Raw genomic sequence first — 27062 nt, 5'->3', positions numbered from 1 at the left:
ATACGCCACTATGGCGATGACGAATATACGCTTCAATGTGCGTTCACCGCGATGTCGCCAAAAACGGATGCGACCATCATGATGTTGTAAACAGAACCTGGATTCATCGGAAAAAATGACGTTTTGCCGTTGTGCACCCAGGTTCGTCGTTGAGTACAACATCGCAGGCGCTCCTGTCTACTATGCAGCGTCATGGGTAACCGCAGCCATGGTCTCCGAGCTGATAGTCCATGCTGCTGCAAACGTCGTCGAACTGTTCGTGCAGATGGTTGTTGTCTTGCGAACGTCCCCATCTGTTGACTCAAGGATCGAGACGTGGCTGCACGATCCGTTACAGCCATGCGGATAAGATGCCTGTCATCTCGACTGCTAATGATACGAGGCCGTTGGGATCCAGCACGGTGTTCCGTATTACCCTCCTGAACCCACAGATTCCATATTCTGCTAACAGTCATTGGATCTCGACCAACGCGAGCAACAATGTCGCGATACGATAAACCGCAATCGCGATAGGCTACAATCCGACCTTTATCAAAGTCGGAAATGCGATGGTACGCATTTCTCCTCCTTACACGAGGTATCACAACAACGTTTGACCAGGCAACGGCGGTCAACTGCTGTTTGTGTATGAGAAATCGGTTGGAAACTTTCCTCGTGTCAACACGTTGTAGATGTTGCCACCGGCGCTAACCTTGTGTGAATGCTCTGAAAAGCTAATCATTGGCATATCACAGCATCTTGTTCCTGTCGGTTAAATTTCGTGAATGTAGCACGTCATCTTCGTGGTGTAGCAATTTTAATGGCCAGTAGTGTATATTATGCAACTGATTGTGAAATGCATGGCAATGTGCACATAGCGTCGATCGCCTGATAGTTTTTTTTTCCGTCCTAGTCCAGTATGGAATGTCGGAATACCGACTGTTTACATGCCTCTCCGTGTACTACAATTAGTGTAATCTTCTCTTCACGGTACCTACATGCCACTTTCTGTTCGCAAATCAGATAACACAAAATTCGAAAGAAAAAATTGACGACTGGAATCTTCTGTGAGTTATCAGAAGCATTTGTGCAATTCACAGTGTTCGCCTTCTGATGGCTCGCATATTATCACGTCAAAGATGTTGCTGGTAACTTGTTTTCATCCTGTCTAAGTAAGAAGAGTGCTGCATTAAGAAACTCAGGGAGGGTGCACAATGAGACAACATCTTCAGAATATGGTATGATTACTACAAGTCTAGCAAAAGGTTCGATACTCAGTCTACACAGAAATTTGGTGACAGATTTCTAGCAGTTATTGAGGGTGTCTAGAGAAACAAATTCTTGATAGGAACCCATTTCCGAAAACGGCATGCAATGACACTACAGTGTGTCGAAGTTACAGGTGCTGGGCCTGCCGCTAGGCCACCTCTTTGGCAGCAAATGTGACTTGGCGGAACGTCTCACATTGTTGTTTCATATTCGGTGATTGCCACGATCACCACTGGGGAATATGGAGATAGCTATTGCATAGAAAAGCATTTTGCAGCTGGAATGTTGGCGTAGTGGCAGGCGCCGGCGCCAGTAACTTCGACGCTGAGCAGTGTTATTGGATGACGTTCTCAGACACGGTTCCTATCTTCAGCTGGAGCCTCAAGACACCCTCTATAGCAACTCTCAATTGCCGCAACAATCCTGCGACACCCTGCATAAGTGATGTTTCGCCATATATACTTCTCTTTCCTTACGTATAAGCACTATGATCAGAGAAAATGAGTAACTTCAACATTTCTAATTCTAAACAATAGTTCCTTCAAAATAAATAAATAGTTCTCTGCAAATGGGCTATCACTGAATGTACATAAAGCATAATACATGCAATTCAGTTCTCCACATCGCCGATCACGCTATTACAAATAATTTATGTGACTAAATCAATAAATGAAAGGTAATACTCAAAATTGTTGGCTGTTTACATTGACAAATACGGGAACTGGAAGTCACACAGTACAGATCTTCTTGAATACTCGAAGTACGAAGCCGTTTGTGTTAGGAACAATATCAGACTTTATAGACGAAAATGCAAAAAAGTTGACTTACTTCTCCTATTTTCAGTTACTAATATCTTACGGCATGACGTTCTTGGGGAATTCGTCATTCAGGAAAAAGGATTTATTACATAGAAGCGTGCGATAAAATTAACGTGTGCCCTCCACTCTAGAGTCTCTTGTAGACAGCTCTTTAAACAGTTCCTCATACTAAAGAATAGCCTCACAGTCCATTTACTCCTTCATTAAGTTTCTTGTCAACGATCAGTTATGATCTGAAAATAACAGTAGCATTAGGAAATATAAAACTAGAACGAGGAGAGTCTTACACTATCCATCATTCGACTTTAATGTGGTGCAGAAAGATGTGATGTATCCAGCCGCTTAGCCCGTAATATGTAGAATTTAATGGCTAATAAAATTAACTTCAAATACAAAGTATTATCATATCTGCTTTACAGTTACTTCCAAGCACAGAAAAATTTCTGTATGTGCAGTAGTACTATTATTGTGTGTGTGTGTGTGTGTGTGTGTGTATGTGAAAGAGATATGAATGATTTGCATCACTGCATGCATGTATAAAAACACATAATGAATTATATTAATGCCCGAAGTATTGTCGTATTTTACCTATTTTACTATAATTTTAAAACTGAGTCATTCCATATCATAGTACGAGGTGGGAGCTATTATCTACAGAACATGCAACTAACTAACTTCGCGGGCGGTATGTAGGGAGCTGAAGAATACAAATGGTTCAAATGGCTCTGAGCACTATGGGACTCAACTGCTGTGGTCATAAGTCCCCTAGAACTTAGAACTACTTAAACCTAACTAACCTAAGGACAGCACACAACACCCAGCCATCACGAGGCAGAGAAAATCCCTGACCCCGCCGGGAATCGAACCCGGGAACCCGGGCGTGGGAAGCGAGAACGCTACCGCACGACCACGAGATGCGGGCTAAAGAATACCTCGAAATTATTAATATTGATTCCTGAAACTTTGAAAATAGGCTTTCGTTGGATAATTTGCGAGTATTTTCAAGCGTCTACCTATTCAAATTTTTCAACATTTGCGTGACAGTCTCTTGTGAGTCAAAGAAATCTGTGCCCATTCGTGTCGCCCTTTTATTGAATATGTTCAGTATCACTCATTAGTACTATCAGATATGGATATGGTACATTTGAGCAATATTTTATAATGCGGTTTCTGCGTGAGACCTTCGCGGTATACTACCAATGTATCGAAATCAGCCACCTGCTTTTCCTCCGACTGTTGGTATATTTGATCATTCCGTTTCATCTCCTCACGTTATCACACCAAGCTATTTGTTGGGCTGACTGATTCCAACTGAGACTCGTTGATATTGCAGTCACACTGCACTCCATTTTTGCCTGTTTCGAAGTGCGCAATTTTACTTTTGTCTGCATTAAAGCAGGTTTCCAGGTTTCGCACCACTTCGATAACTTGTCAAGATCTGAGTAGATACTTTTCCAGATTATTTTCAAACAGCACTTAATTATAGGTAACTCAGAATGTGCAAAATGTCTGAGCTTACTGTTAGTGTCGTCTGGCAGATCATTAAAACAATATATGGACAGCAGGTGTCACAACATACTTCTCGAAGAAACACTTTTTATACCTACGATGGTAACATACTGCGTCATCCATACCTGGAACGCAATCTAGTCGAAAATTGTGTTTTGTAACCCATACGATCGTACTTTCCTTAATAAATGTTGCTGTATTGCCGAGTTATATGCTTGTCGAAAGATGAGCGATACTCCTCTGAACTTCAGTAACTTGAGACTTCGGCAAACGGCGAGTTATAGAAATCAAGTTAAACTGACCAGGATTTTATTCACATTCAAGCTGAAATTTTTGACCCGCTACTGTTGTGTTATAAGACTTTTATTTTACAAAATTTACGCAGTCACATAAAGATGTTTATTAACTCAAAAATACTATAAAAATGGCCGGGCGATTTTCTGACATTATGTGTCATATGAATCAGCCGGTAATTCAGATACATAACCAGTTTGTGGACAACATTTATCCATGGCCAAAAATGAAAAAAATCAATACTGTTAAATTATAAAATCAGTAATGATCAATAATATACATGACTCTGTATGTTCCACAACTAAATCTTTGTAACTTCAGTATAACCGTAAATTTTCAATACCAATACGAAACAGTTTCTATTCTCTCTACACTGTATTTCGTCTACTAATATTTTAGACGCTTCGCCTAATTTCGGAAAAGAAAGTACTAAGTTACATACGGGATGATCGGAAGCAGTTTGAAAATCTTGAAGAGTGCTCAGAAATAAATGTTAAGGAAAAAATTCGATACTTTGAGCAGTTTCCGAATTATTTTACACTGAAGTTAGCCAATGAAGTCGAGGCGCGCGCATATCAAGCAGCCTATCAGAGGCGGTCCACCAAACATATTCTTCATATTGTTTTTTCATACCGCACGAACGTGACTTCTGCTCACGTACCTTAAATTTATCACTTCCGAAACAGGCAGATTTTAACTGGTAATGAACATTTCAACAAGTGGTAACTAACTGACCTACGGACGTCTGTACATTACCGCATTTTAGCGTGTACAAACGCTTGAATTTGCGCCTTACAGCGACGACATTGGCTAACTTCAACGCTTATCAACTCTGAAATGGCGGCACGTATCGAAATTTATCCACTGACCGCCTGCTTAGCTGGGTGGTAAGGTGCTCGCCTCCCATGCAAACTGCCCGGGTTCGATTCCTGCCCAGGTTGCATATTTTCTCCGCTCGTGCACTGGGAGTTGTGTTATCATCATTTCACCCTCATCACCGGCGCGCAGGTCGCCCAATGTGACGTCGCATGAAATAAGACTTGAACTAGGCGGCGGAACCTCCCCGAACAGGGGCCTCCCGGCCAACGATGCCATACGTTCATTTCATTTCATTTTTTTTCATTGCTCCACTATCTATATGACCACGATGGGCACATACATAGTGAAGTCCAATAAAGCTTTGTTTTGACCGCCACGTTTCTAGTGCACACTGATGTTCACTGTAACAAACATTGTGTTGTAAGTGATCTTTACTATTTCATACGGACAAGAAGATTCAATTAGCCATGGCAGTGGGTGAAAGTGATATCACCACAAGAACTCTGCTATTTCACATTGAGTGAGTGATTATTTACGATTACTATTATCAACAGATCACCAAACTAAGTAAACTCTCTCTCATAGTGTTTGTATCTCTGTTTGTGCCCAGGAAGTCCACAGCTGTAACTTCTATGTAAAATGTTTTTGTATTGCCAATTCAGCATGCTGATCAGCTTATGTCTCGAAACATGTGGCAATGTTAAACATTTTAAAAAACTGTATTAATACATTTTTGCATACTACACAGTTTCCATACTGTTTACAAGATAAGTGGGTTTGCGATGCATATAAAGATGGGACACTAAAACTCCGTAACTGATCAAATAATAAAGTTCATAATGGATGTGGAATGATATCTAATTGGATTGTTAAGGAAAGACATATCATAATGGCAGAGAAAACAATAAATAGTCACACACAGTATACATATTGAACAATCAAAGTTATTATAGATTCACAGTAGCCATAATGACAATAGTAACATCCCCAATCTACATCTAGTACATACACTGCAAACCACTGCCAAATGTATGGAAGCGCAGTGAACAAATAAAAACAACCAGCAAAAACATTGAAGATTAAAAAAGCACCGAAAGATACACAGTGTGTTACGGCTGTATGTAAGAGATCAATGTTTATAAGGCATTCAAACAAAGTAATCCACATAACATATAAATGTAATATCAGAATATAACATTTTCAGGAAAAAAAAAACGAGATAGAACTAAGAGACTGACTTGCTCAGACGCATTAAATCTTTTGACTTACAAAATGAAAGATAGAAACTAAAGCCACAGAGGTCCAAAAACAATAGCATATGTAACAGATTATTTATACACTGCAAATGTAAAAAGCTATATGAGAGATAATGGATAAAGTACGTAAAAGAAAAAAAAAACGTGGCAGTTATAACACTCCTTAAAGAGACAAAACAAATACCACAAGTAATTATATGTTCGTGATCGCTACCAGTCAGGAAACATTATTAATTCACATCTTTTTGTTACTTTTGTGGACATAGCACTATGCGTTTCGGGCTTTCGCTTGTTAACCAGGTGTCTTATTACTTTTAACTGTAAGGGTATATCGGTGAAAAATTCTATTTTTGAGGAAAATATTTTCTAGATATTTGGAATCTCCCCTCTAAAATTACGTACAGGGTGACAATTATTGAACTATATGAAAAAAACGTATATTAGTTACAAACTATGGATTGCACACACTTTATTCAACACGTAAAAGTCACTACAGATAGTCGGATTTAGGTTATGACGTGTTCAATATGCCTGCCATCCTTGGCAATGACGTGGCACAGACGAATAGAGAAATTCTGCATGGCCTACTGAAGTGTCTGAAGATCGATGCAGTCGATGACCTCCTGAATGGCTGTTTTCCCCTCAGCTGGGTTTATTGCTGTGCATATTTTCTTTAATATAGCCCCACAGGAAGGAATCGCATGTGTTCAGATCCGGAGAATATGACGGCCAATCGAGATCCATGCCAATGGTCTCTGGATTCCCCAGAGCCAGAATGTGATCCTCAGAAAGCTCCTCCAGGACATCAAACACTCTCCTGCTTCGATGGCGTCGAGTTCCGCCTGGCATGAACCACATACTGTCGAAATCAGGGTCACTTTGGATAATAGGGATGAAATCATCTTCCAAAACCTTCACGTACTCTTCAGTAGTCACCATGACATCAAAGAATATCGCACCGATTATTCCGTCACCAGTTGATGGTGAAGAGACTTCTCGATCGCGAAATGCGGATTTTCAGTCCCCCAAATGCGCCAGTTTTGCTTATTGACGAACCCATCCAAATGAAAGTGGTCTTCGTCCCTATATCTATCCATACTAATTCCCATCGTGTCTCACGGCCAACCGTGCAGTTTGAACGTCCTAACGCAAACAGTTCAGAAGTTTTGGCGATTTTATTTTATGTAGTTCAGTAGTTGTCGCCCTGTACAAAGGAGTGCGTGAACTACATCATACGGAACAAACTATGGAAATCTGTTTTTATTGGTAAAACATTGTGCAGTTCAGATCTACTCTACTGTGTCTGCGTTCAATCGGAGCAGCATAATAAAATGCAGATTTTGGAGAAGATAGTGTTTTGGGTGCGATAAAGGACTACAAAAGATATTCTTTATTTCGACAAAGACCGGCTCTGATCTTCAGAGAAAACAGTGAACATCTACTAAAGGGCAGCTGTACAGATGAGACATTAAGAGAAAGCTGCTGAAGGAAACTGATGATATTAGCTACGGAGCAGGAATGTATTAAAGTTAAAACTCATTTCCCGAACCTTCACTTTTTATTTTTTATTTATTTTTATTTTATTTATTTATTTATTTATGTATTTTTGCGTATAAGCTACATTTTCCCAGGTTCTGTTAGTAGTGCAAGGTAGAAATTTTCTGGAGTTGTTACTTAAGCTGAATTAGGTTATAGGTGAAATTATTATGTATTAAAAATTTGTATTTTATGAATACAGTTACAGTATATATTAAATTTATAAAATTTAAAAAAAATAACTAAAAAAATAATATATAAAAAAAAAGATATTTTGAAAAATCACTAACTTAATAGAAAACTAGACCGCATGTCCATGTGCAAAAATAAATAGTATTGTCTCAAATGTGGCAGTAAATGAGCAGTCTCTTAGAGACGTATTCCTGTGTTTAACTGGAACGTTAAACGCTCGGAGGTCCTGCCTAGCCTCAACGGAAACAGCAGGAAGTAATGAATTCAGGAGTTCCTGTGATAGCGTACGTAAGGTCTTTGAAGTTCTTTGAAGATGTTCATACTACGATAATGAATACCACATTGCGCATTTCAGTTGAAGAGGAACAGACATCACTAAAAAGGGCAATCACAGGCGTAGCACAGTCGAAGTTAAGTAGAAAAAGGTAGCTGCGAAGAAACCTTGGCTAGCAGATGTACTTAAAATGATAGACGACAGAAGGAATTTTAAAGATTCTAATGGATAGACAGGAATACAGCAATTTAAGTCATTTAGGAATGCAATAAACAGGAAATGTGGCGAAACTAAGGCAAAATAGCTACAAGAGAAATGAGAAGAAATCGAAAACGAAATTGTCGCTTTAAAAAAGGTAAAAACAATAGCGAGGCACCCATAACGTAACGCTTGATAATGAAAGCGAGATTTAAGGAAAACCACGACATGTTCTTAGAATTTGCCGAGGTGGAACAGCGTTGTAAGTATAAAACGTTAAAACGTGTTCGAAATTCGTAGGAACATAGACGTGAGGTACAAAGAAAGAAGTCTAATGTATAATAGGTAGAAAACCCAAGGAGAGACAATAAGAAGGGAAGACGATGGAGGAAGCTCTCGGATACATGGAAGAGACAATGATGGAAATAAAAGAAAGGCTCAGGAGTGAGTTAAAATTCAGAGTGAAACAAAATTATGAGATCTGCTGCTGATATTGCTATCCTCAGTGAAAGTGAATAAGAATTACAGGCTGTGGCTAAGCCATGTCTCCGCAATATCCTTTCTTTCAGGAGTGCTAGTTCTGCAAGGTTCGCAGGAGAGCTTCTGTAAAGTTTGGAAGGTAGGAGACGAGGTACAGGCGGAAGTAAAGTTATGAGGACGGGGCGTGAGTCGTGACTGGGTAGCTCAGTTGGTAGAGCACTTGCCCGCGAAAGGCATTGGTCCTGAGTTCGAGTCTCGGTCCGGCACACAATTACAGAGTTGTTGAACGAGAATGACAAGTCAGATGAGTGCAGAATACTGAGTGAGACTAAACCGAACGATCACGAAGTAGAAATGAAGCAATTCTGCTACCTTGGAAAGAAAATAACACTTAACTGACGACGCAAGTTCACAGCAAAGAGGACTACAATGACCAAAATAAGTCTACTAGAACTGAAAATTGGTCTTAATTTGAAGAAGCAGTTTGTGAGAATGTACATCCGGAGTACGGGATTTTATGGAGGAGAATCATGGAATGTAACACAATCGAAAGACAAAAGAAGCGAAAGGTATGAGATTCGGTGCTATAGAAGTATGCTGTTAAGAAATAAGATTCTTTGCAGAATCGGAGAAGTAAATACGTAGAAAACGCTAACAAGAAAAGGAGAGAGGACTGTAGGACATTTGTTAAGACATGAAGGGCTAACTTAAATAGTTCCAGAATGAGCTGCAGAGCGTAAAAACTGTCCCATTGCTTCAGTCCCTCGTTAACGGCGCGCTGCAGGTGTACGAGGAAGATGTACTCCGAAGAAGACCTACGTTTGGCATCACAACAGAGAGTTTCGCCATAGCAGCTCATTACGTTGCTTGCAGCTGCGTTCCCCAGAGATCACCAACCACCTTTGTGTGCTTCGTGATGGCAGGAAACTGTACAAAAAAAATGGTTCAAATGGCTCTGAGCACTATGGGACTTAACATCTGTGGTCATCAGTCCCCTAGAACTTAGAACTACTTAAACCTAACTAACCTAAGGACATCACACACATCCATGCCCGAGGCAGGATTCCAACCTGCGACCGTAGCAGTCGCACGGATCCGGACTGAGCGCCTAGAACCGCGAGACCACCGCGGCCGGCGGAAACTGTACAAATGTAATTGGAACCAACACGGAATTTCGTCATCCAGAAGAAGGCTACAACAACCAACCAGTGTCAGTATTAATATCACTCCCTGGTGTCATGAATCACCATCTCCACCAGTCGGTAAAAGAAGTTGGAAAGATCGGTTTTTTGGAAGACAAGGGACGAGAGAGTGAATCGATACTATCCTGCGGTCTGCTGAGGGAAGATCGGGGAATTCCGTTGCAAGCTGTGGAACTGAAAGGTGTTCTGCCAAGAGATTAGTGACAGACTACATTGTGAACAATGAACAGCGCCGAACGACGAAACGATGTGGATCTGACACACAGAACAAGAAACAAACATGCCGGTGGGCTCGTAGGATACGTACGCTAAGCAAGCATTTGCTACAGCAGGCCAGTTAGTTCTCGAAACTTCGTGGCAGGTTAAAGCTGTGTGTCGGAACGAGACTCGAACGTGGTACCTTTGCCTTTTGCGGGCAAATGCTTTACCGACTGAGCTATAGAAGCACTCCTGGAGTGGCCATTGTACGAGGAGGTACCGGAGTTCCAAACGTGTCAGGATTGGAAAGTTTTTGTGACAGAGACATCATCGCGTACAAGACCTTCTAAACTGGTCATTCGCGCTGCTGCTGTCGCACAGGCAACTGCATTGAACGCTGCCAAGATGAGATACAGAAGGCTACGACGTCGCGCAAGACAGACAATATATAAAACAATTGAAGACGTGGAAATGACCACATCAGCGGCAGACAAGAAGAAGAATACAATGAAATCCGTTGCCGCTCACTCACTTCTAGATGGACCTGCGGTGTTTTGTGGATGTAGACTGAATTTTAGTATTGACATCAACGATACATTTACGCATGGCAACGGATGGCTTACAGTGGCCATTGTACGAGGAGGTACCGGAGTTCCAAACGTGTCAGGATTGGAAAGTTTTTGTGACAGAGACATCATCGCGTACAAGACCTATCATGTTACTGAAAATGCGAATAAAGACTTTGGTATGCGGGAGAACTCCTGTAAAGTCTGGAGGGTACAAGATGAAGGAGTAGCACTGTGATGGGGTTGGGGGGGGGGGGAGGGTGGAGGCGGGGGAGAGGGGTATAAGTGATGCTTGGATAGCACAGTCGGCAGAGCACTTGTCCGCAATGAGAAAAGATATCAGGTGCGAGCCCCGATTTTTATCTGCAAGGAAGTTTCAAATCAACCCACATTCAGCTGTATACAGAAAACTCGTTCCAGTTAATTCTTTCTCCCGATACCAATAAGAAGCACTTCAGCTGCATCAGTCGGAAAACACACTGAGTGTAAAGATCATATCGGGCATTACGTTATTAAAGTGTGTAAGGAATGACAGTTGTAACTAATATCATTTTATGTGTGATCTGTGTAAGTTCTTCAGAGTAAATGGTCCTTCAACTAGAGAAAAATCCAGAAACCCCAGCCTGTCATTGATTCTTTCCACTCAGAATTTGCATGTCGTTAGCACCAAAATGTACTCGTAAATCTATGTTTGAATGCACTGCACGTTAGTTTCGAGAAAGGATCAACTTGTTAGTGCCATTCCAAGGCATCTAATGGCCAGTATGTAATCAGCACATAATTGGCCAGTGCTTAAATGTACATCTTCTTCTTCTTCTTTTGATTATGCATTTATTCCGCGTTTTCGCAGCATCGGCATGCTAAACCACATCCAAGCTGGCTGGGACACGGGCCTTCGTCGGTAATTCACCGGGCGGATTTGATCCGGGGCCAGCGCGCCTGCTCGAGTCCAGGAAGCAGCGCAATAGCGTATATCTTAAATGTACATGTATGCTTATTAATCCATTTACAGAAAGCATAATTCAATGACGCATAACTGAATCATCACTTTTCAATGGCGCCCACCCTGGAGCTATGAAAATCCAACATAATTTTAATACACGAATTTTCTGTGTGTCTTTGGCGTCTTTCGCTATGGCAAGTCTGAATAAAATCTTCAAGCCGCGTTATTTCGAAGAAACTACTCGATTTTTCGACAGCTACTACCTGCATTATCACGAGAAGTAAAGAAACCAATGACTGCTGGCTCTAGTACGGCGTTTTGCTTATCTACGAGCGATAGCAGCGTTTGTAAGTCTCCAGAGAGAATCACGGTGACGCATGAGCGGAATACAGTTTGGGGTCGTGTAACGTCAGGCGGAACGAACCCTGAAACTGGCTATCCCATCTTTCTACATGCATCTAACAACTGTCCCTGCTTCCGATCGGTGTCCAAAGCCGGGCCCAATGCCTTAATAAATATGTATTCGTGACTGCTGTTAAGCTTTTTGCATTTTACTCTAACCTCAGTTACTTCCTTTGTAGCTGAGTCCCTGTATGAAATGATATGAGCCAAGAATCTCGTTTGCTCCATCGAAAGAGTCTCGGCTCATGCGCCATAACAATGGGACGTCATTATAAACAGAATAATCTGCGTCAGTTTTGATCCAGAGGAGCGGTGGACGCTTAGTAGTGCAAAGAGGTGCGCTTTGGACATCCAGCAGGAGCAAATACGGATGCTTGATTAAATATAAACGTGGGTTTGTGACAAAACACCCTGAAGAAGGTCACTTGCAACAGGGGTCGAAACGTCGATAGTTTAACATATTGACAATGCGGTTAAAAACCCAGAAAATGTTTATTACTCAGATGCTTCATGTTAAGGAGGCGAGAGCGAAAGCGTCAAAGTGGCACCGACCCCTCGCGTTATATCACACTATCCAACGACGTACCGACGCACGCTTTCCCGTGCATGTTTCACTGTGGCATTCCCTGGAAAGTTCCAGACGCTGCCGTCGGGATATATAAGCAAAACACAGTGGCAGCTCGGCAGTCAGTGGTATTTCCTTCTGATAACGATGGTGGAGACAGCTATCGAAAGCTCGAGTGTTGTAGCGGCTTGAAAAACCGAGAATACTCTATTCAGCATCAGTGTCCTTTACTGGGTATCAAACATAGACACATATTCTGGCAGAGGTCCAAAGGAAATCTCTTGTAAAAAGCTGGTGCACGGATAATGGTTTTATATACTTTTATGAAACCTGTTGCATGGTAACAACAGCAGCTCAAGGTTCGAGAAACCACAAATACGCCACGACGAACAGTTCTTTACTAATGCAAACAATGCAGAGTCACGCGGCGGCGTAACATATCTTAAGATGTTCTCGGATTTCTAGCCACGTCAAATGGTTAAAATTCCACGTGCTTTCGACCAAGTACTCCTTGCCAAATGTAGAATAATTGGGTACTATAGACCATCGGAGGAGTGAGTATGAGAAGTTTCATCGTCCACTTCTTTTTCTTTTACTTATCTTTAAGCCGTCGGCACAAGGACCGCGCTTTCGAACGACAGTGTTGAGCGTGCCAAGTTCAGCCTGCTGTTGAACACTCAGAAACTATGCGACTTGTTCATATGGTGCGTGTGCCTCAACGTGGTAGACGCGAACGCAGCGCGCTCCAGTGGCAGTTGCCATCTGTATCTAGCTCTCATATCACACCGTTAACAAACTGGACGGCCGGAAACTTCCTACGTTAGTTCTCTTAAAATGCAGATTTCCTCCCTTGTTCATATGCTAGTCACGTTGGTTTGTCTGTGGTATAAAAAACTATATTATAAACGTGTTATAAAGCAAAAAGGAAAGTACGATATCCATTCCGTAACGACATCGGCTTATAGAAGTTCCATTAAAAATAGTGCGACGCGAATTTGCAATAGATCTCCATATAAGATAAAACTTATTTACTTCGTAGTAAAACTCCGTCGTATTTATCACTTGATCCATGTTCCTTGTCAATAGTAGAATCTGAACATCATCCGAAATACAAATCTAAAAACAAGAAAGTGCATGCTGTCTCGTAAATTAAACCAGTGGAACAAGCTCGCTCCTCAGGAAGAGCGCCTTATATTTACTAGTGTGTCCAGAAAGTAACGCACTGCATTCTTTTCTCATCTGAAAACAATGATACGAATGCGAAACATCACGTGTGTATTATTTGAAGTCTCCCGAGTGAGCGCGCCAACTTTCTGTCACATCCGACAGATAGCGTAGCTGCAGGACAGTTTAAAAATGGCGTCTGTAGGTGACGTACGTTACAAGCAACTTGCCGTCATTAAATTTCTCACTGCAGAGAAAGAAACTAAGGGAATATTCATAAACGATTGCGCAAAGTCTGTGGAACATCTGCTGTCGACGGAATTACAACTAGTCGCTGGGCACGGAAGATGAAGTCTTCAGAAGGCGGTTCGGTGGAGCTTTACGATTTGCAGCGCTCGGGGAGACCATCCACGCTTGTCACACCTGACAGCCCAGACCGAGCGCCCTCGAACTTCCACTTGTTTGGGACGTTACAGGATGCCATTCGTGGAAGACATTTTGAGGGCGATAAGGAGGTGATTCACACAATGAAGCACTGGCTTCACCACCAGGACAAGGACTGGTACCGACGGAGCATACACGTCCTTGCTTCACGCTGGAGGAAGGCCACAGAACGGGATGGAGATTATGTGGAAAAATAGGGTGTCTAGATAAAACACCATTCTTTCGTGAGGGTAATTCTCATTATGTTCAATAAAGAATTTTTCAAGAAAAATAATGCGGTGCATTACCTTCTGGGCAACCCTAAACATTATAGAATATATTTCTATTAAACTAACAAAAAATGTTTGGATCCAATAGGATGCTAACCAGCAACACATCAATTCTCCGACTCTACTCAGTACGTTTCACCAAACATGAACGACTTATGACCATATTTTGTATCTTAACACCTCCTGAAAGCTTCAATCGTAGATAAGTTATTAATTAGACTTCAATTATGACAAACTGTATCAAGATCAGTGCATTTTTTATGGATCTTCAACTTGCCGTTTGCTTGAAGCAGCATACTTTCGTAATACGCGAATTTAACCATCAATACGACGTTTCCTGTCACTTCATTACAACAAATCACTCGAGTAACGACAGATTTTCGAGAAATCCTCAGTTTGTTGGTGCTTAGAAACGGCAGATATGGGCTTCAACGGAAGGCCAATATGGCCTCTCACGAGTCTGCACTGAAGAGAGATGGCGTGCACGTGAAGTAGGTGGCCTTCTTCCATCTCGTCTACGTTCAGACGCACGCTCACAACATCTGACATGCTAAGTATTGCTACGCACGTTCGTAAAGACTCCAGAACGTGCTTCTTCCACGCTATGACGTCAGAAACTCGGCAGGCTCAACGCTCAAATGCATGGTGCGTGTGCCGACGGCTTCAAATCCGTCTACCACAGGGGCAGCACCGTCAGGCATTGAAAATTTTATTTTACTCAACTTTGCAGCCGGATGCCTATTCTGACGCCGGAGTCTTCAGTAACTTAAGGAAAGGAAGTAGCCTGCGCCACCTGCTTGTGAATTCTGTAAACTTTGCTGCCCTAAAAATTTATGAGCGTTGCTCACAGAGTAATGCACCGCACTTTGTTTTTCTTCAACAGTTTTTTATTGAACATAATGAGAATTACACTCACGAAAGAATGGAATTTTTTCTACACACCTCCTTTTTTCCACGTAATCTCCATCCCGTTCTATGGCCTTCCTCCAGCGCGAAACAAGGGTCTGTAAGCCCTGTCGGTACCAATTCTGATGGCGAAGCCAGTAATTCACTGTATGAATCACCTCCTTGTTGTCCTCAAAATGTTTTCCACGAATGGCATCCTTTAATGGTCCAAACAAGCGGAAGTCCGAGGGTCTAGGTCAGGTATGTCAGGTGTGACAGCCGTGGATGGTTTCCCCGACCACTGCAAATCGTGGAGCTCCGCCGAAACGCCTTCTGATGACCTCACCCTCCATGCACAGCGACTAACTGTACTTCTGTCGACAGCAGATGCTCCATAGACGTTGCAGAAGCGTTTGTGAACATTACCGACAGTTTACTTCTCTGCAGTGAGAAATTCAATGACGGAACGTTGCTTGTAACGTACATAACCTACAGAAGCCATTTTTAAACACCTGCAGCTACGCTATCTGCCGGAAGTGACGGAAACTTGACGCGCTTGCTCTGGAGACTTTAAGTAACACACAGGTAACGTTTCGCATTCGTAGCATTGTTTTCGGCCCAGAAAAAAAAATGTGGTGCATTACTTTCTGGGCAACCCTCGTGCTTTAGCTGAGCGTGCTCTAGAAAATGGTCAGCCGAGAAAATTTGACGACACCTCTTCGTGACTCGCATCAACGGTTTATGGGGCAGTGTGTCACAGAAGTCATTCAAATCGGAGTCACCGACAACACTTTTAATAGAGTCGGTGGCCTACGGCTCGGATGTCGTGGGATCTTGCGATCCCAAGGCTGAAGCGGGCGCATCGAACGCAAAGTCAACGTATGCTCCTATATGGCGTACAGCATATGAGAGCGTACCAGTAGTTCATCCGTAGTCATTCCACTTGACAACGGCCAAGGAATACATGTTCGTGGCATTTTAACCATATGACGTGACTGGAGGCCAGAGAACTTTCTTTCTTTCTTTTTATTTTTCCTATGCAGCGGACATCGTACATGAGCGACACGACGCCTTAGGTGAACACGTACCTGTGGGGACGTTCTCCGGGGGTTGGACGGGGGTGGAGGCAGGATGTCGAGTCGCAGCGGCCTGGGTGCGGCTCCACCTCCACCTCCGCCGCCCCCGCCGCCTCCCGGCGCCGAGGTCGGCACCGTGGCGTGCACCGGCTCCGACTGTATCGATGCCTCGTCCTCGGCCACAGTGCCTGCCAGTGTGTCGCAGCTGATGGGATCCGACAGCGTGTCTGCAACACAAAACTACATTAATCACAGTTCTCGTATGCGCTCTTCAACGCAGTCGCTACCATAAAAAGCGTATGTATGGATTTCCAGTCTTATTCTTAATGAACACACAGCACAAAAAACATAGTTACCCCTACGATACATCCGGCTAATGCCGTGTAACACAGTCTTTAGCCTCGACAATGACCTCAATTCGGCGAGGAAGAGAGCCTGTCAGTCTCTTCAGGAAGGTCGTATCCCCCTTAAGGAGCTAGTTGCCGATCATATCTGTGAGAACGTTGATTTCTACGTTTCACCCGCTGTTACATATAGTCTCAGACATTTACAAAAAAAAATTGTTCAAATGGCTCTGAGCACTATGGGACTCAACTTCTGAGGTCATTAGTCCCCTAGAACTTAGAACTAGTTAAACCTAACTAACCTAAGGACATCACACACATCCATGCCCTAGGCAGGATTCGAACCTGCGACCGTAGCGGTCGCGCGGCTCCAGACTGTAGCGCCTAGAACCGCTCGGCCACTACGGCCGGCCAGGTCGTAGGTTTTGTTCAAAAAATGAACAGCATGAAGACAGAAGTGATGACACTTTCTGCAGGACCTGATCATCATTTTTCAGGACAATGCTCAAGCACGTTCAGTGGAAGCTCCTATTAATTTGTTTTACTGATGGGACTGCTAAGTGCTAAACCACCTACTGCGCTCCCCTGACTTGAGCCCTCGTGAGTTCAACTCGATTTCTAAACTGAAGGAAACACTTCACGGCATTCGCTTCAGAACTGCTATAAATTCGTTGGGCAATAGACCACGCCGCTCGAACAGTCAACACAACTGGCACTGCTAAGAGTATTCTACGACTTCCACATCGCAAGTAACGGGTTATACACAATGCTGGTGACTACTTTGAAGGTCAGTAAAACTTTGAAACACTTATCTATTTTGTACGAGCTGTAAATAAATAGTTGCCACTATTAAAGTTCCAACCCTCGTATTTACGTAAAAATGCATTTAAAATGCCACTTACACATATTAAAAATTCTAAATTACTATGAGACAAACATCGCCTAATTTTATTTACGAAGGGAGAGAAACTGGGAACAGCATTCTCATTGGCTATAATTGGCTCATGATTGGCCTTCTCCCGGTTTCCACGTGATCACCTTGTGTCAGAGACAGACCTAAAGATTGTGTACTGTAACACTGAAGTCGGTTTGAAATAAAATACATTCTAAGGAAATAAAAAAAGTGACACGCCCCGAACGAATTATCCCAATGGGGTCGGAAATCGGTAAATGTGACTTACATATACACACGAACAAATGATTAAAAATTTCATAAAAATGGAATGGCTTATTCAAGAGAAAGAGCTTCAGAGATTGAGCAAGTCAATAACAACTTGGTCCATCTGTGGCCCTTATTCGAGGAGTTATTATGGTTGGCACTGATCGATACTGTTGTTGGTTGTCCTCTTGAAGATTATAGTGCCAATTTCTGCCAAATAAGTGGTTTAGATCGAAAAAGTCCCGAGTTAGTAGGCAGTCACTGCCCCTGATGCTCCTAACGTTCTCAACTGGTGAGAGATCTGGCGACCTTGCTGGTCAATGTAGGGTTTGGTAGGCACGAAGGCAAGCAGTAGAAACTTTCAGGGTGAGTGGGCTGGTATTTCCCTTCTTCAACGTAAGCCCAGGAAGGGTTGCTATGAATGGCAACATCGTCGACGTACCTCTGCGCTACAAAGGGTGCCGCGGATGAAAACCAAAGGGATCCCGCTGTGCAATGCAGTGGCGCCCCAGACCATCATCACTCTTGGTTTTCGGGCCCGTCTGGCGGGCGACAGCAGATCGGTATCCCACTGCTTGCCGGCGCGTTTTCAGCCACGTCTTCGCTGATCATCGGGGTTCAGTTTGAAGCGGGACTCATCACTGAAGACATTTCTACTCCATTCAACGACATTCCAGGCTGAAGACATGTCTCGAGACGCCGCGGACAGTGGTGGGAAAACAACCTGCTGTTGCCGCCATACAGCCGAGCAACCACAAGTGATGGTCGGAGGTGCCATTTCTTTTGGTAGCAGGACCCGTTTGTTTGTCACCAGTGGCACCCATGCAGCAGAGCGGTACACGCTATTTTGTTGCCCTTCATTGAAAACCATCCTGGGCTTACATTTCAGCAAGATAACGCCAGTCCACACACGGCGGGAGTTTCTACTGCTTGTCTTCGTGCTTTCCAAACCCTGGCTTCACCATCAAGATCACCGGATCTCTCCTCAATTTCTTTTTCTTTTTGTTTCATTGTGTAAGACTTATAAATACAGCTGAAGGTGACGTCCCCCTCACATAAAGTTATAATAACAGCAGTCGTCTCATGGTTTGACGGAAGATGGATGTTGTCCTTCAGGGCCGCTATTCCCCCACGGATGACAACCGTCGCTGGTTTCTGGATATCTTCCCCGATGGATTTAAAGGCTGAGGTGACGATGCCAACAGACAATTACACAGAGGTAGCAGCCGGGTCAGGGCATGTAGTTTACTACAGCTGCAGGCAGCGACTTTAGCCAAAACAATTCGTATCGAAAGGTGAGACAGGCAGCCAAACAGGCAAGGGCTGAACAGGGCAGTGCGGAGCAGTAATTTAGGCGCATTGGGAGACCGTTATAAATACTGGGATGGCCATCGCCGTGGACGCGAGACGCTGCGAACACCCATAAATCACCGCTCACGGCGTGTTCGGGGACACGGAAAATCTACGCACCGGCGTATTTCACGCCGTTTTAACAGGCGTAGGCAGCGACCAGTCTGAGCAATGGAAGAATAAGTTACTCGTGGTAACCTCAATGATAATGGTAGTGCCAAACAGCAATCATTTTGTCTATGTTTGCGCAAGAAGATATCTCCGAAATTATCTCAAATTTACTACTGCACTCACAGTGGGCTTGCAGCTGAGAGTGGCGCTCAATAACTTACGCAACACTTTTTTTCCCAGAGCAGTTTGGTTTTATTCAGGATTCCAATACATCATATTATTCCCCACTCTTCTGGCTACAAAACCCTATTTTTCAACATAATCTCTGTTCAATGCGACGGCCTTACGCCTCTTTACTGGGAGGGCCTTTATGCCCGCATGGTACCACTTCACTAGTCAACGTCGGACAACATGTCTTGCTGCATCAGTAACCTCCCCATCGAAGACGTACTGTCTCTCGCGGAGTGCATCGTTCATTGCGCCAAACACGCGGAAGTCTAAAGATGCGAGATCGGCTGTATGGTCGGTGAGCACAACAGTCCAATGAAGTTTTGTGAGCCCCTCTCGGGTGCGCAGATCAACGGAGACGTCCAGTCGAGAAGTGAGGTGTCTGACTATGATCCTTCGATCATCTCGAATGAGAGTGTCCGCACGTTCCAAAATTGCACTGGAGGAGTCACAGTAGCGAGCGACCGCTCGGCACGCGGGAGATCGGACATGTCTGCATAACCTTTTGGCGAATATGATAGACGTCTCGCCCAATGGCTGAATTTGCTTTTGTTTACTGCCAAGTCTCAGTAGACATTCTGCAAGCACCTAATAATATCTGTGAAGCTCTGTTTTTCCGTCAAAAGGCGACAATTTAATCAGGAATCATTACTTTGAAGCAAAATTCTTTTTTTTTTTCGTTGTAGTTATTGTTCCAGCCTGAGACGGCTGAAGTTCCAATATCAAATGTAGCAACAGTTGTCTTCATCAATTCCCCTTTATCCATTTATGCATTTAATACAGTGCACCAAAATTTACTGCCATTGACACTACCACTCTCTTTCGCTTTGCTGTCAGTTTCCAGAAGATACAAACCGGGCAATGCAATACTGTACAACCCATGTTTGGCGGTTATTTGAATTTAAAATGTATTGACAGTCGTCGTTAACTGTACCCGAAATTCCGTTCTCTCAAATAATGCAGAGTTACTCTATTTTTTAAAGAAAAAAATGAAATAAAATAAAATGAAAAGACAACGATCCATGTGAACCGAAGATCCAGATTAATGAGGGCCGGATGAAAGGGATCTACTGTACCTTCCTCCTGTATGTCATTCACATTGACGTGGAGATGCTAAAGACAGGCAGCTGGACGGCTTGTGAAATCAATAGTTTAGTTTGTTATCTCTTCACATTCATTGCCTACAGCGTGAATGACAACAACGTTTGTTAATTACATAATCACAGATATATTGTGCACTAAGTTTATGGCACTACAATGACAGTACGAATTACACATTATTGTCTTTGCTTGTCTATAATTTCTGCCTGTCTTCTGGCTATCATGCGAATCTTTGTGTGACACATGAGCACCGTCTGTTGAATGCTGGTAAGCTATTACTTTTTGTTTAACCGAACGTTCTACACAGTGAGGAGAACGAAACTTTGAAAATTTGGTGCAATAGTTACGTATGTAACTTGTTCAGTTATAAATCAATTTATCATCAGTATTATGTTAAGCAATATTTGGGAATTAATCAAGGTACGAAGAAAGCGCGAAAAGATGGATTTATTGAGATGGAAAAGACATAATTTCGAGGATCTGGTTGGCTGTAATAGACCAACAGCGTCCGATATGGACAAATCGCTGTGAAGAATACCGAGATGCCGCGGACCGGTATGTGACAGCGATGTCACCACCTGGCAGAGTTTGACAGGAGCCTCAGTGTGAGTCTCCATTTGTCCGGCTGGTGACCGTCAATATGTTGCTAAGGTTGTTTCGAGTACGCTGCAAAAATTTCACTGGAAATGTCTTATGCTTTCTCCCTTAAATCCCACTTTTAACCCATGCGATTTCCATATTTTTGGAGCCCTGAAGAAAAACATTCTTGGCTACCGACTTGCTTCGGACCAAGAGGTGCACTCCTGAATACAAACATTTTTAATTAAGCACTGACCGTCTTGTCTCACAGTGGGATGAATGTATTAACAATTATGGCGATTACTTTTCAACTAATAAACAGTTTACTTAATTTTTTCCGTATGTCTCGATTTCATTTGACTGCCTCCTGTAGTTCGGTTATAGGTTTTGACGAGTGAGTTTGCAATTATCAAAACATGTAACATAATCTTTTGAGTGTTCTGACAGAAACTTAAATTCTTTTCTACCATCCAAAGAATCTCAGATCCTAGTATTTGATGTAAATTTCAGCTTGACACCTCCACCTTTCCTAAGCGAAAGTGGTTTTAACTCAGGGAGAGACAGACAGAGGAATAGATGGACAACAAATGGTGAAATAACATTTTTATGCGATATAATTGCAAATTAACAGTTTTCGTTTTTTTCCTGTACTCTGTGAGATATTGCTTCTTGGTAAATTTCATGATCTTAGCTCAGCGGTAAGCACCCTACAGATTTTGATTAGTGAGTTTGAGAGTATCAAAATATGTACCATTAAGGACCGTGTTTTTGGATATATTTGACTCAAAAGCTTAAATTTTTTGTGCAGCCAAGGTACCGTAGACATTAGTGTTTGAACTAAATTTCAACTTCATACGTCTACCCGTTCCAGAGAAAAATGGATATTAACAAGCGAATGGGCAGGCTTATAACAAAGTAATCTTACAAAAGGTACGTCTTTACTTACTGAGGTACGGAACCCTAAACCATTTAGAAATCTCGGCATAAATAAGAGTAGTCCCTATATACAAATTTTATAAAAATTATACCTATATTGGCTGATACATATTTAAGTGTTTATGCATAGATAAAAGAATATACAGTTGTTATTTATATGTGTAAATTCAGGTTGGGCAGATGGTTATGAAACCAAAAACCAACAAATAAAATAAAAAACTTTGTTGTAGGAGAGTGATAAGTAATAGATTTACACAGGGCTTTTTAAGATATCTGAGAATAATACTACACCTATAATAATATTTCATTAAATGATATCAATAGAAAAATTGTATGTTAATTGGAGAGGATAGTTAATTACATCGAATTTTCTTTCGGCATCAATGCCAACGACGTCACTTTAAGCAGACAGAGCACACTTTAAATACCAGTATTATGTGTGACATAAACAATAAAATTTATGAAGGGCACTTCAATCTGTGGCTAGCTTATTTTTGTCACCTCGTTTGCAGTTTCGACCTTCTGGTCGTTCTTTTCTAAGAACATACCAAAATTTTTAATTCTGCTGGAGCACACAGTGTACTTCAACAACACATGCACTACATTTTTACGGGTTTAAGCAATCCAGTGTCCTGCGGTGTACACATAGCAGTTAGTGTTAAAATATAAAAATGTATTCAGCAGTACACTCAAGCAATGCTGTGGCATTTGTTGTTGTAAAATGAGTCTATATATTGCACTACGATAGTCTACGGAAGTCTGTGACGATGATTAGGAAATGCTGTTCGGTTCCACTGTTAGAAATGTGAGGGTACAGTCTGAAATTTTTATAACTTTCCGAAAATTTTTATAATTTTTGTATGTGCCTAGACACGAAAATTTTATCTTTAAAATGAGCAAAAGGTTGAAATTTCAATCTTGCTGGCTAAAACTACACAAGTGCTTGGTGTTCTCGTATATTATTCACCCATTTACTTTGAAGAAATCATCACAATCAATAAACGATTGTTTTCGTGGATAGGTTTACCATCTTTGTTGTGGACATACAGTTAATCTGAAAGAACCACTTAAGCGGCGACAGTCATACAACCATGAAACGAATTCATTGTACGTGCATGCAACGCTCTATCAACTACAGCATTCGAGCTGGGACAAACTAAAATCGTCATCTTGCTATTTTGTCTCCACTTGAAACGGGCCAAATATTTCGATCTAGTGAGGTGACTCGCTGGCTAATACACTTGAATCCCGTCGTGAAAGGGAAACATTAAAACAGTCGTCCGATTACAATCTAGTTCCCTTAAATCTTCTAATGACAGCATGATACCTCTCACACAGACACGACCGATTTCCATGCCCGTATTTACAGTGCACGAGCTTGTGCTCCGTCTCTAATCACCATGTCGTCGACGAGGTGCTAAACCCTAATACTCTTTAATCTTGTCAATCGTTTGATACCATTTTCGCGCGTAACAAGTAACATTTTGACAGAAAATTTCGCCTTTCCCGGGGGATACTCCCTTAACGTAGTACTGACGGTGTAGGCGAGGAGATATGCGTGCTCTGGATGCGGAGGCATATGCTGGCGGTAGCTTAGCTACCAGAAAGGTCACCCAAGCCGGACAGGCCGAATTGTCTTCCACAGCGACCTATTGGTCCCTTTCTCCTAACCTTACAGTTGTGGCCATGAGTCGCAACTCCTGCAGGCTAGACTTCCCTCAAGCATTGTAAGCTCTGCAGGACGGCCGAACCATCAGGCGAGGCGAGTCTGCAAATTCCAGCAGCTTGCTGCAGGCGTCGCTACCATAGCGAAAGTAGGGCCCTCCGTTTCACTTCACGCATCACGTGAAACAAATAATGCAGAGCTTAGTATCACCAGGACATAAGCTGCGTTCCGCGGCTTAACCGACGTGTTGGAGACCGTTTTCCTGCGAGAGTTCTAGCGGGAGCTAGTTGGACTTCCAGTCGCCCTTACCTCTCCAGTTCATCGCAGCTGACCCGTCCGAACTAGGATCCGCCGATCTTCGACGACGCGCTCTGGCTAGAAGACTTTAGTGTTTACCAATTGGACTTAACCTCAGAACAGGACTGTCACAGGCTAGGATTATTGTATACGATCTCTTGAAATTATTTGCGTGTCACTAAATGTGTGTTTCCGAAATATAATCGCAATTATTTTAGTAGTTGTGCCTGATGGTTGGTTCGGGGTAGCGTCCCTGATTACACTGACATCAGCGGCACTTCGGTGTCTATTCTCAATATACACGTCGTCAGCGAAGTGTAGCTACAAGACTTAAGACGTCCTTTTTCTTTCATCTCCAGTAATAATGGCGCGTGACGAGGACCTCCCGTCGGATAGACCGCTCGCCTGGTGTAAGTCTTTCGATTTGACCCCACTTCGGCGACTTGCGCGTCGATGGGGATGAAATGATGATGATTAGGACAACACAACACCCAGTCCCTGAGCGGAGAAGATCTCCGATCCAGCCGGGAATCGAACCCGGGCCCTTAGGATTGACAGTTCGTCGCGCTGACCACTCAGCTACCGGGGGCGGACATCTCCAGTAATAAGCAACGGAGAGACTCTTACACCAAGGATGCGTTCCGGAAAGGAAGGTGATTTTTAACAGGAGAATTAAGATTATCAGAAATTCCCGCTTTAACTGCTGCTTATATGCAGACCGAGAAGCAGATGGCCAACAAAGGCGAATATATTAGGTAAGGTTGGTGGAAGCACCATTTGACGATTTCAGAAAACAAAACAAAATCAACGGCTTTTAAAGGAAAACCACGTCTACGAACAAAAATTATGATAAATAACAGAATAATGGAGCAGGTTAAACATTTTAGCTATTTACGTTGCTATGTCACATATGAGTAAGAGGAAGACGGAGAAGAATAGGTTTATACACGTAATATAAGACGATACTTACGGAAGGCAAATGATAGCTCATAAAACAATGAAAATGTTCAATCTAAGAGAAAAAAAGTTACTAAAGTAAATAATACCCAACATCCCAAGTGGACAGAACGTTTTCGAAATACACAGGGTGTCCATCATTAAAGTTCAAGTTTAAAAACTTGTGGAAAGACGGTTACTGCTCAGACGTCAAATTTGAAGATCATATTATTGATGTAAGGGGAAGCATCATGGAACAAAAAAAAAGTAACAAAAATTTGACCAATGAGCTTCAGAATATGCACAACAACATACGCGTGGCATACAACTGGTCCTTAGTTTGCGTCCGAGATGCCCACGAAGGATCGCGCTCTGCTGATAAAGCTCTTTTACAAGAACGATCTCTGTGCACCAGTAGTCCTGCAGAAGCCCGAACACTGAAGGGTATGGAATAAGGTCCGATGTCTGATAAGGGCCTGGAAAAAATGATTACAAAATTCGGAAGGATAGGCCCTTTTCAAGTGAAATTTAGCAGAGGGAGGAAAGCAATAAATCCGACATCGGTCGAAGATGTGACCGCAGCACTGCAAGAGGGTACGAGAGATGGTGTGCAAACATGCAATGCGCGGGGAATTGTCCGAAGCACATTCCTACAAACACGATGCATAAAATTCTACGAAACATATTTCACTGCTATCCATACAAATCACTCATCGTGAAACTTCATTGTAGATGACCATCAGCTGTTTATTTTTGTGCTTAGTTCTACTAGTTACGATCAGCAGACCACTATCGAGCCGAAGCAAACCGTAACCAGCTTGGTAGTCAATATTTTCTACCTGCGATGTAGGCAGAAAAACGTGGCTTCTGTTACAATAAGTAATCTCCTAAAGACACATATGTAGGAGATAATTTGTTTTAACAGAAATTATGTTTTCATGTACACATCGAAGTTATTTACATCAAATGTTGTAGTGACAAGCTGGTTACGATTTGCTTCACCATATAATGGTATACAGATCGAAACCGGTAGCACTGATCATAAAAATAAAAAGCTGATGGTCATCTGCAATGAAGTTTCACAGTTATATGACAGCTGTAAAGCCCCACCGCTTCACAATTCGAAAATCACCCATGTTTAGGAGTTGCTTCCTGCGAATTTGCCAGCAAGACAAACGTTCGCTCTAGAATTTCTTACTCGCATGGAAGTGGACATTGAATGGCCATGGAACATTCTGTGGGTAAACGAAGTCCATTTCCATCACCAAGGACATGTCAACAATGGCATGTCACTACGCAGAACTGCAGAATGTGGGTACTGGATCTACGGTAACCACTTCATTCCGTAAAGATGATTGTGTGGTGTCGGTTTACGGCTTCACTTACCAGAGGATCGTATTTTATCGAGGAGGTGAGTGCTAAGGACAGGTAAATACCATGAGTGTCTTTGCGCACCAACATGATTCCAACCCTTCAACAACATTAATGTGTGGATAGAATCATTTTTATGTAAAATGGCGCTGATTAGGTTGCTACAGAGACTATTCTGAAATGCCAGAAATATCAGCAGTCATTTCTTTACAGCATGGCCGTTTAAATGAACTGATCATAATCCGTGTGATTTCTGGTTGTAATGTTACGTGCGTCCCAATTACGAACGTAACTGACCTGAAGTCACTCATTGCGCAACACATTCTGGACGTGACGTTCGACACAATGCGATTTGTTGTTGAGCATTCTGTTTCTCGATTTCGGCTGCGGCAATAAACGCTGGACAGCACATTTAATATATATCTTGCGACAGTCTCACGACAGCTAGAAACCAATGTCATTTTGCATTTTGGCCTCATGACCATTAAAAACAGACGTCAGATTTCTTTTTATGGTGTTTTTGGCCTCAGGACAGTTAAAACCGATTTTTCCCATCCCATGTGGTACGACCTTGCACTGGTGGATGAGCTTATCTACCTAATAGGGCCACAATTGTAGACTGCCGAACTTCTGCAGTTACGCACAC

The 27062-nt window shown here is 42.6% G+C and overlaps 1 protein-coding gene across 1 annotated transcript in view; it reads right to left on the bottom strand.

Moving 5' to 3' along the window:
* LOC126259295 (carboxyl-terminal PDZ ligand of neuronal nitric oxide synthase protein-like) overlaps positions 1-27062 on the bottom strand; it is a 470145-nt gene that overhangs the window by 87142 nt on the left and 355941 nt on the right. Inside the window, exon 6 of the mRNA XM_049955956.1 lies at positions 16351-16565. Coding sequence (XP_049811913.1) covers positions 16351-16565 — 215 coding nt within the window. The remainder of the gene's footprint in view (positions 1-16350; positions 16566-27062) is intronic.

Source organism: Schistocerca nitens, chromosome 5 (assembly GCF_023898315.1).
Source record: "Schistocerca nitens isolate TAMUIC-IGC-003100 chromosome 5, iqSchNite1.1, whole genome shotgun sequence".
Taxonomy (NCBI): domain Eukaryota; kingdom Metazoa; phylum Arthropoda; class Insecta; order Orthoptera; family Acrididae; genus Schistocerca; species Schistocerca nitens.
This window is presented reverse-complemented; position numbering and strand designations above follow the sequence as displayed.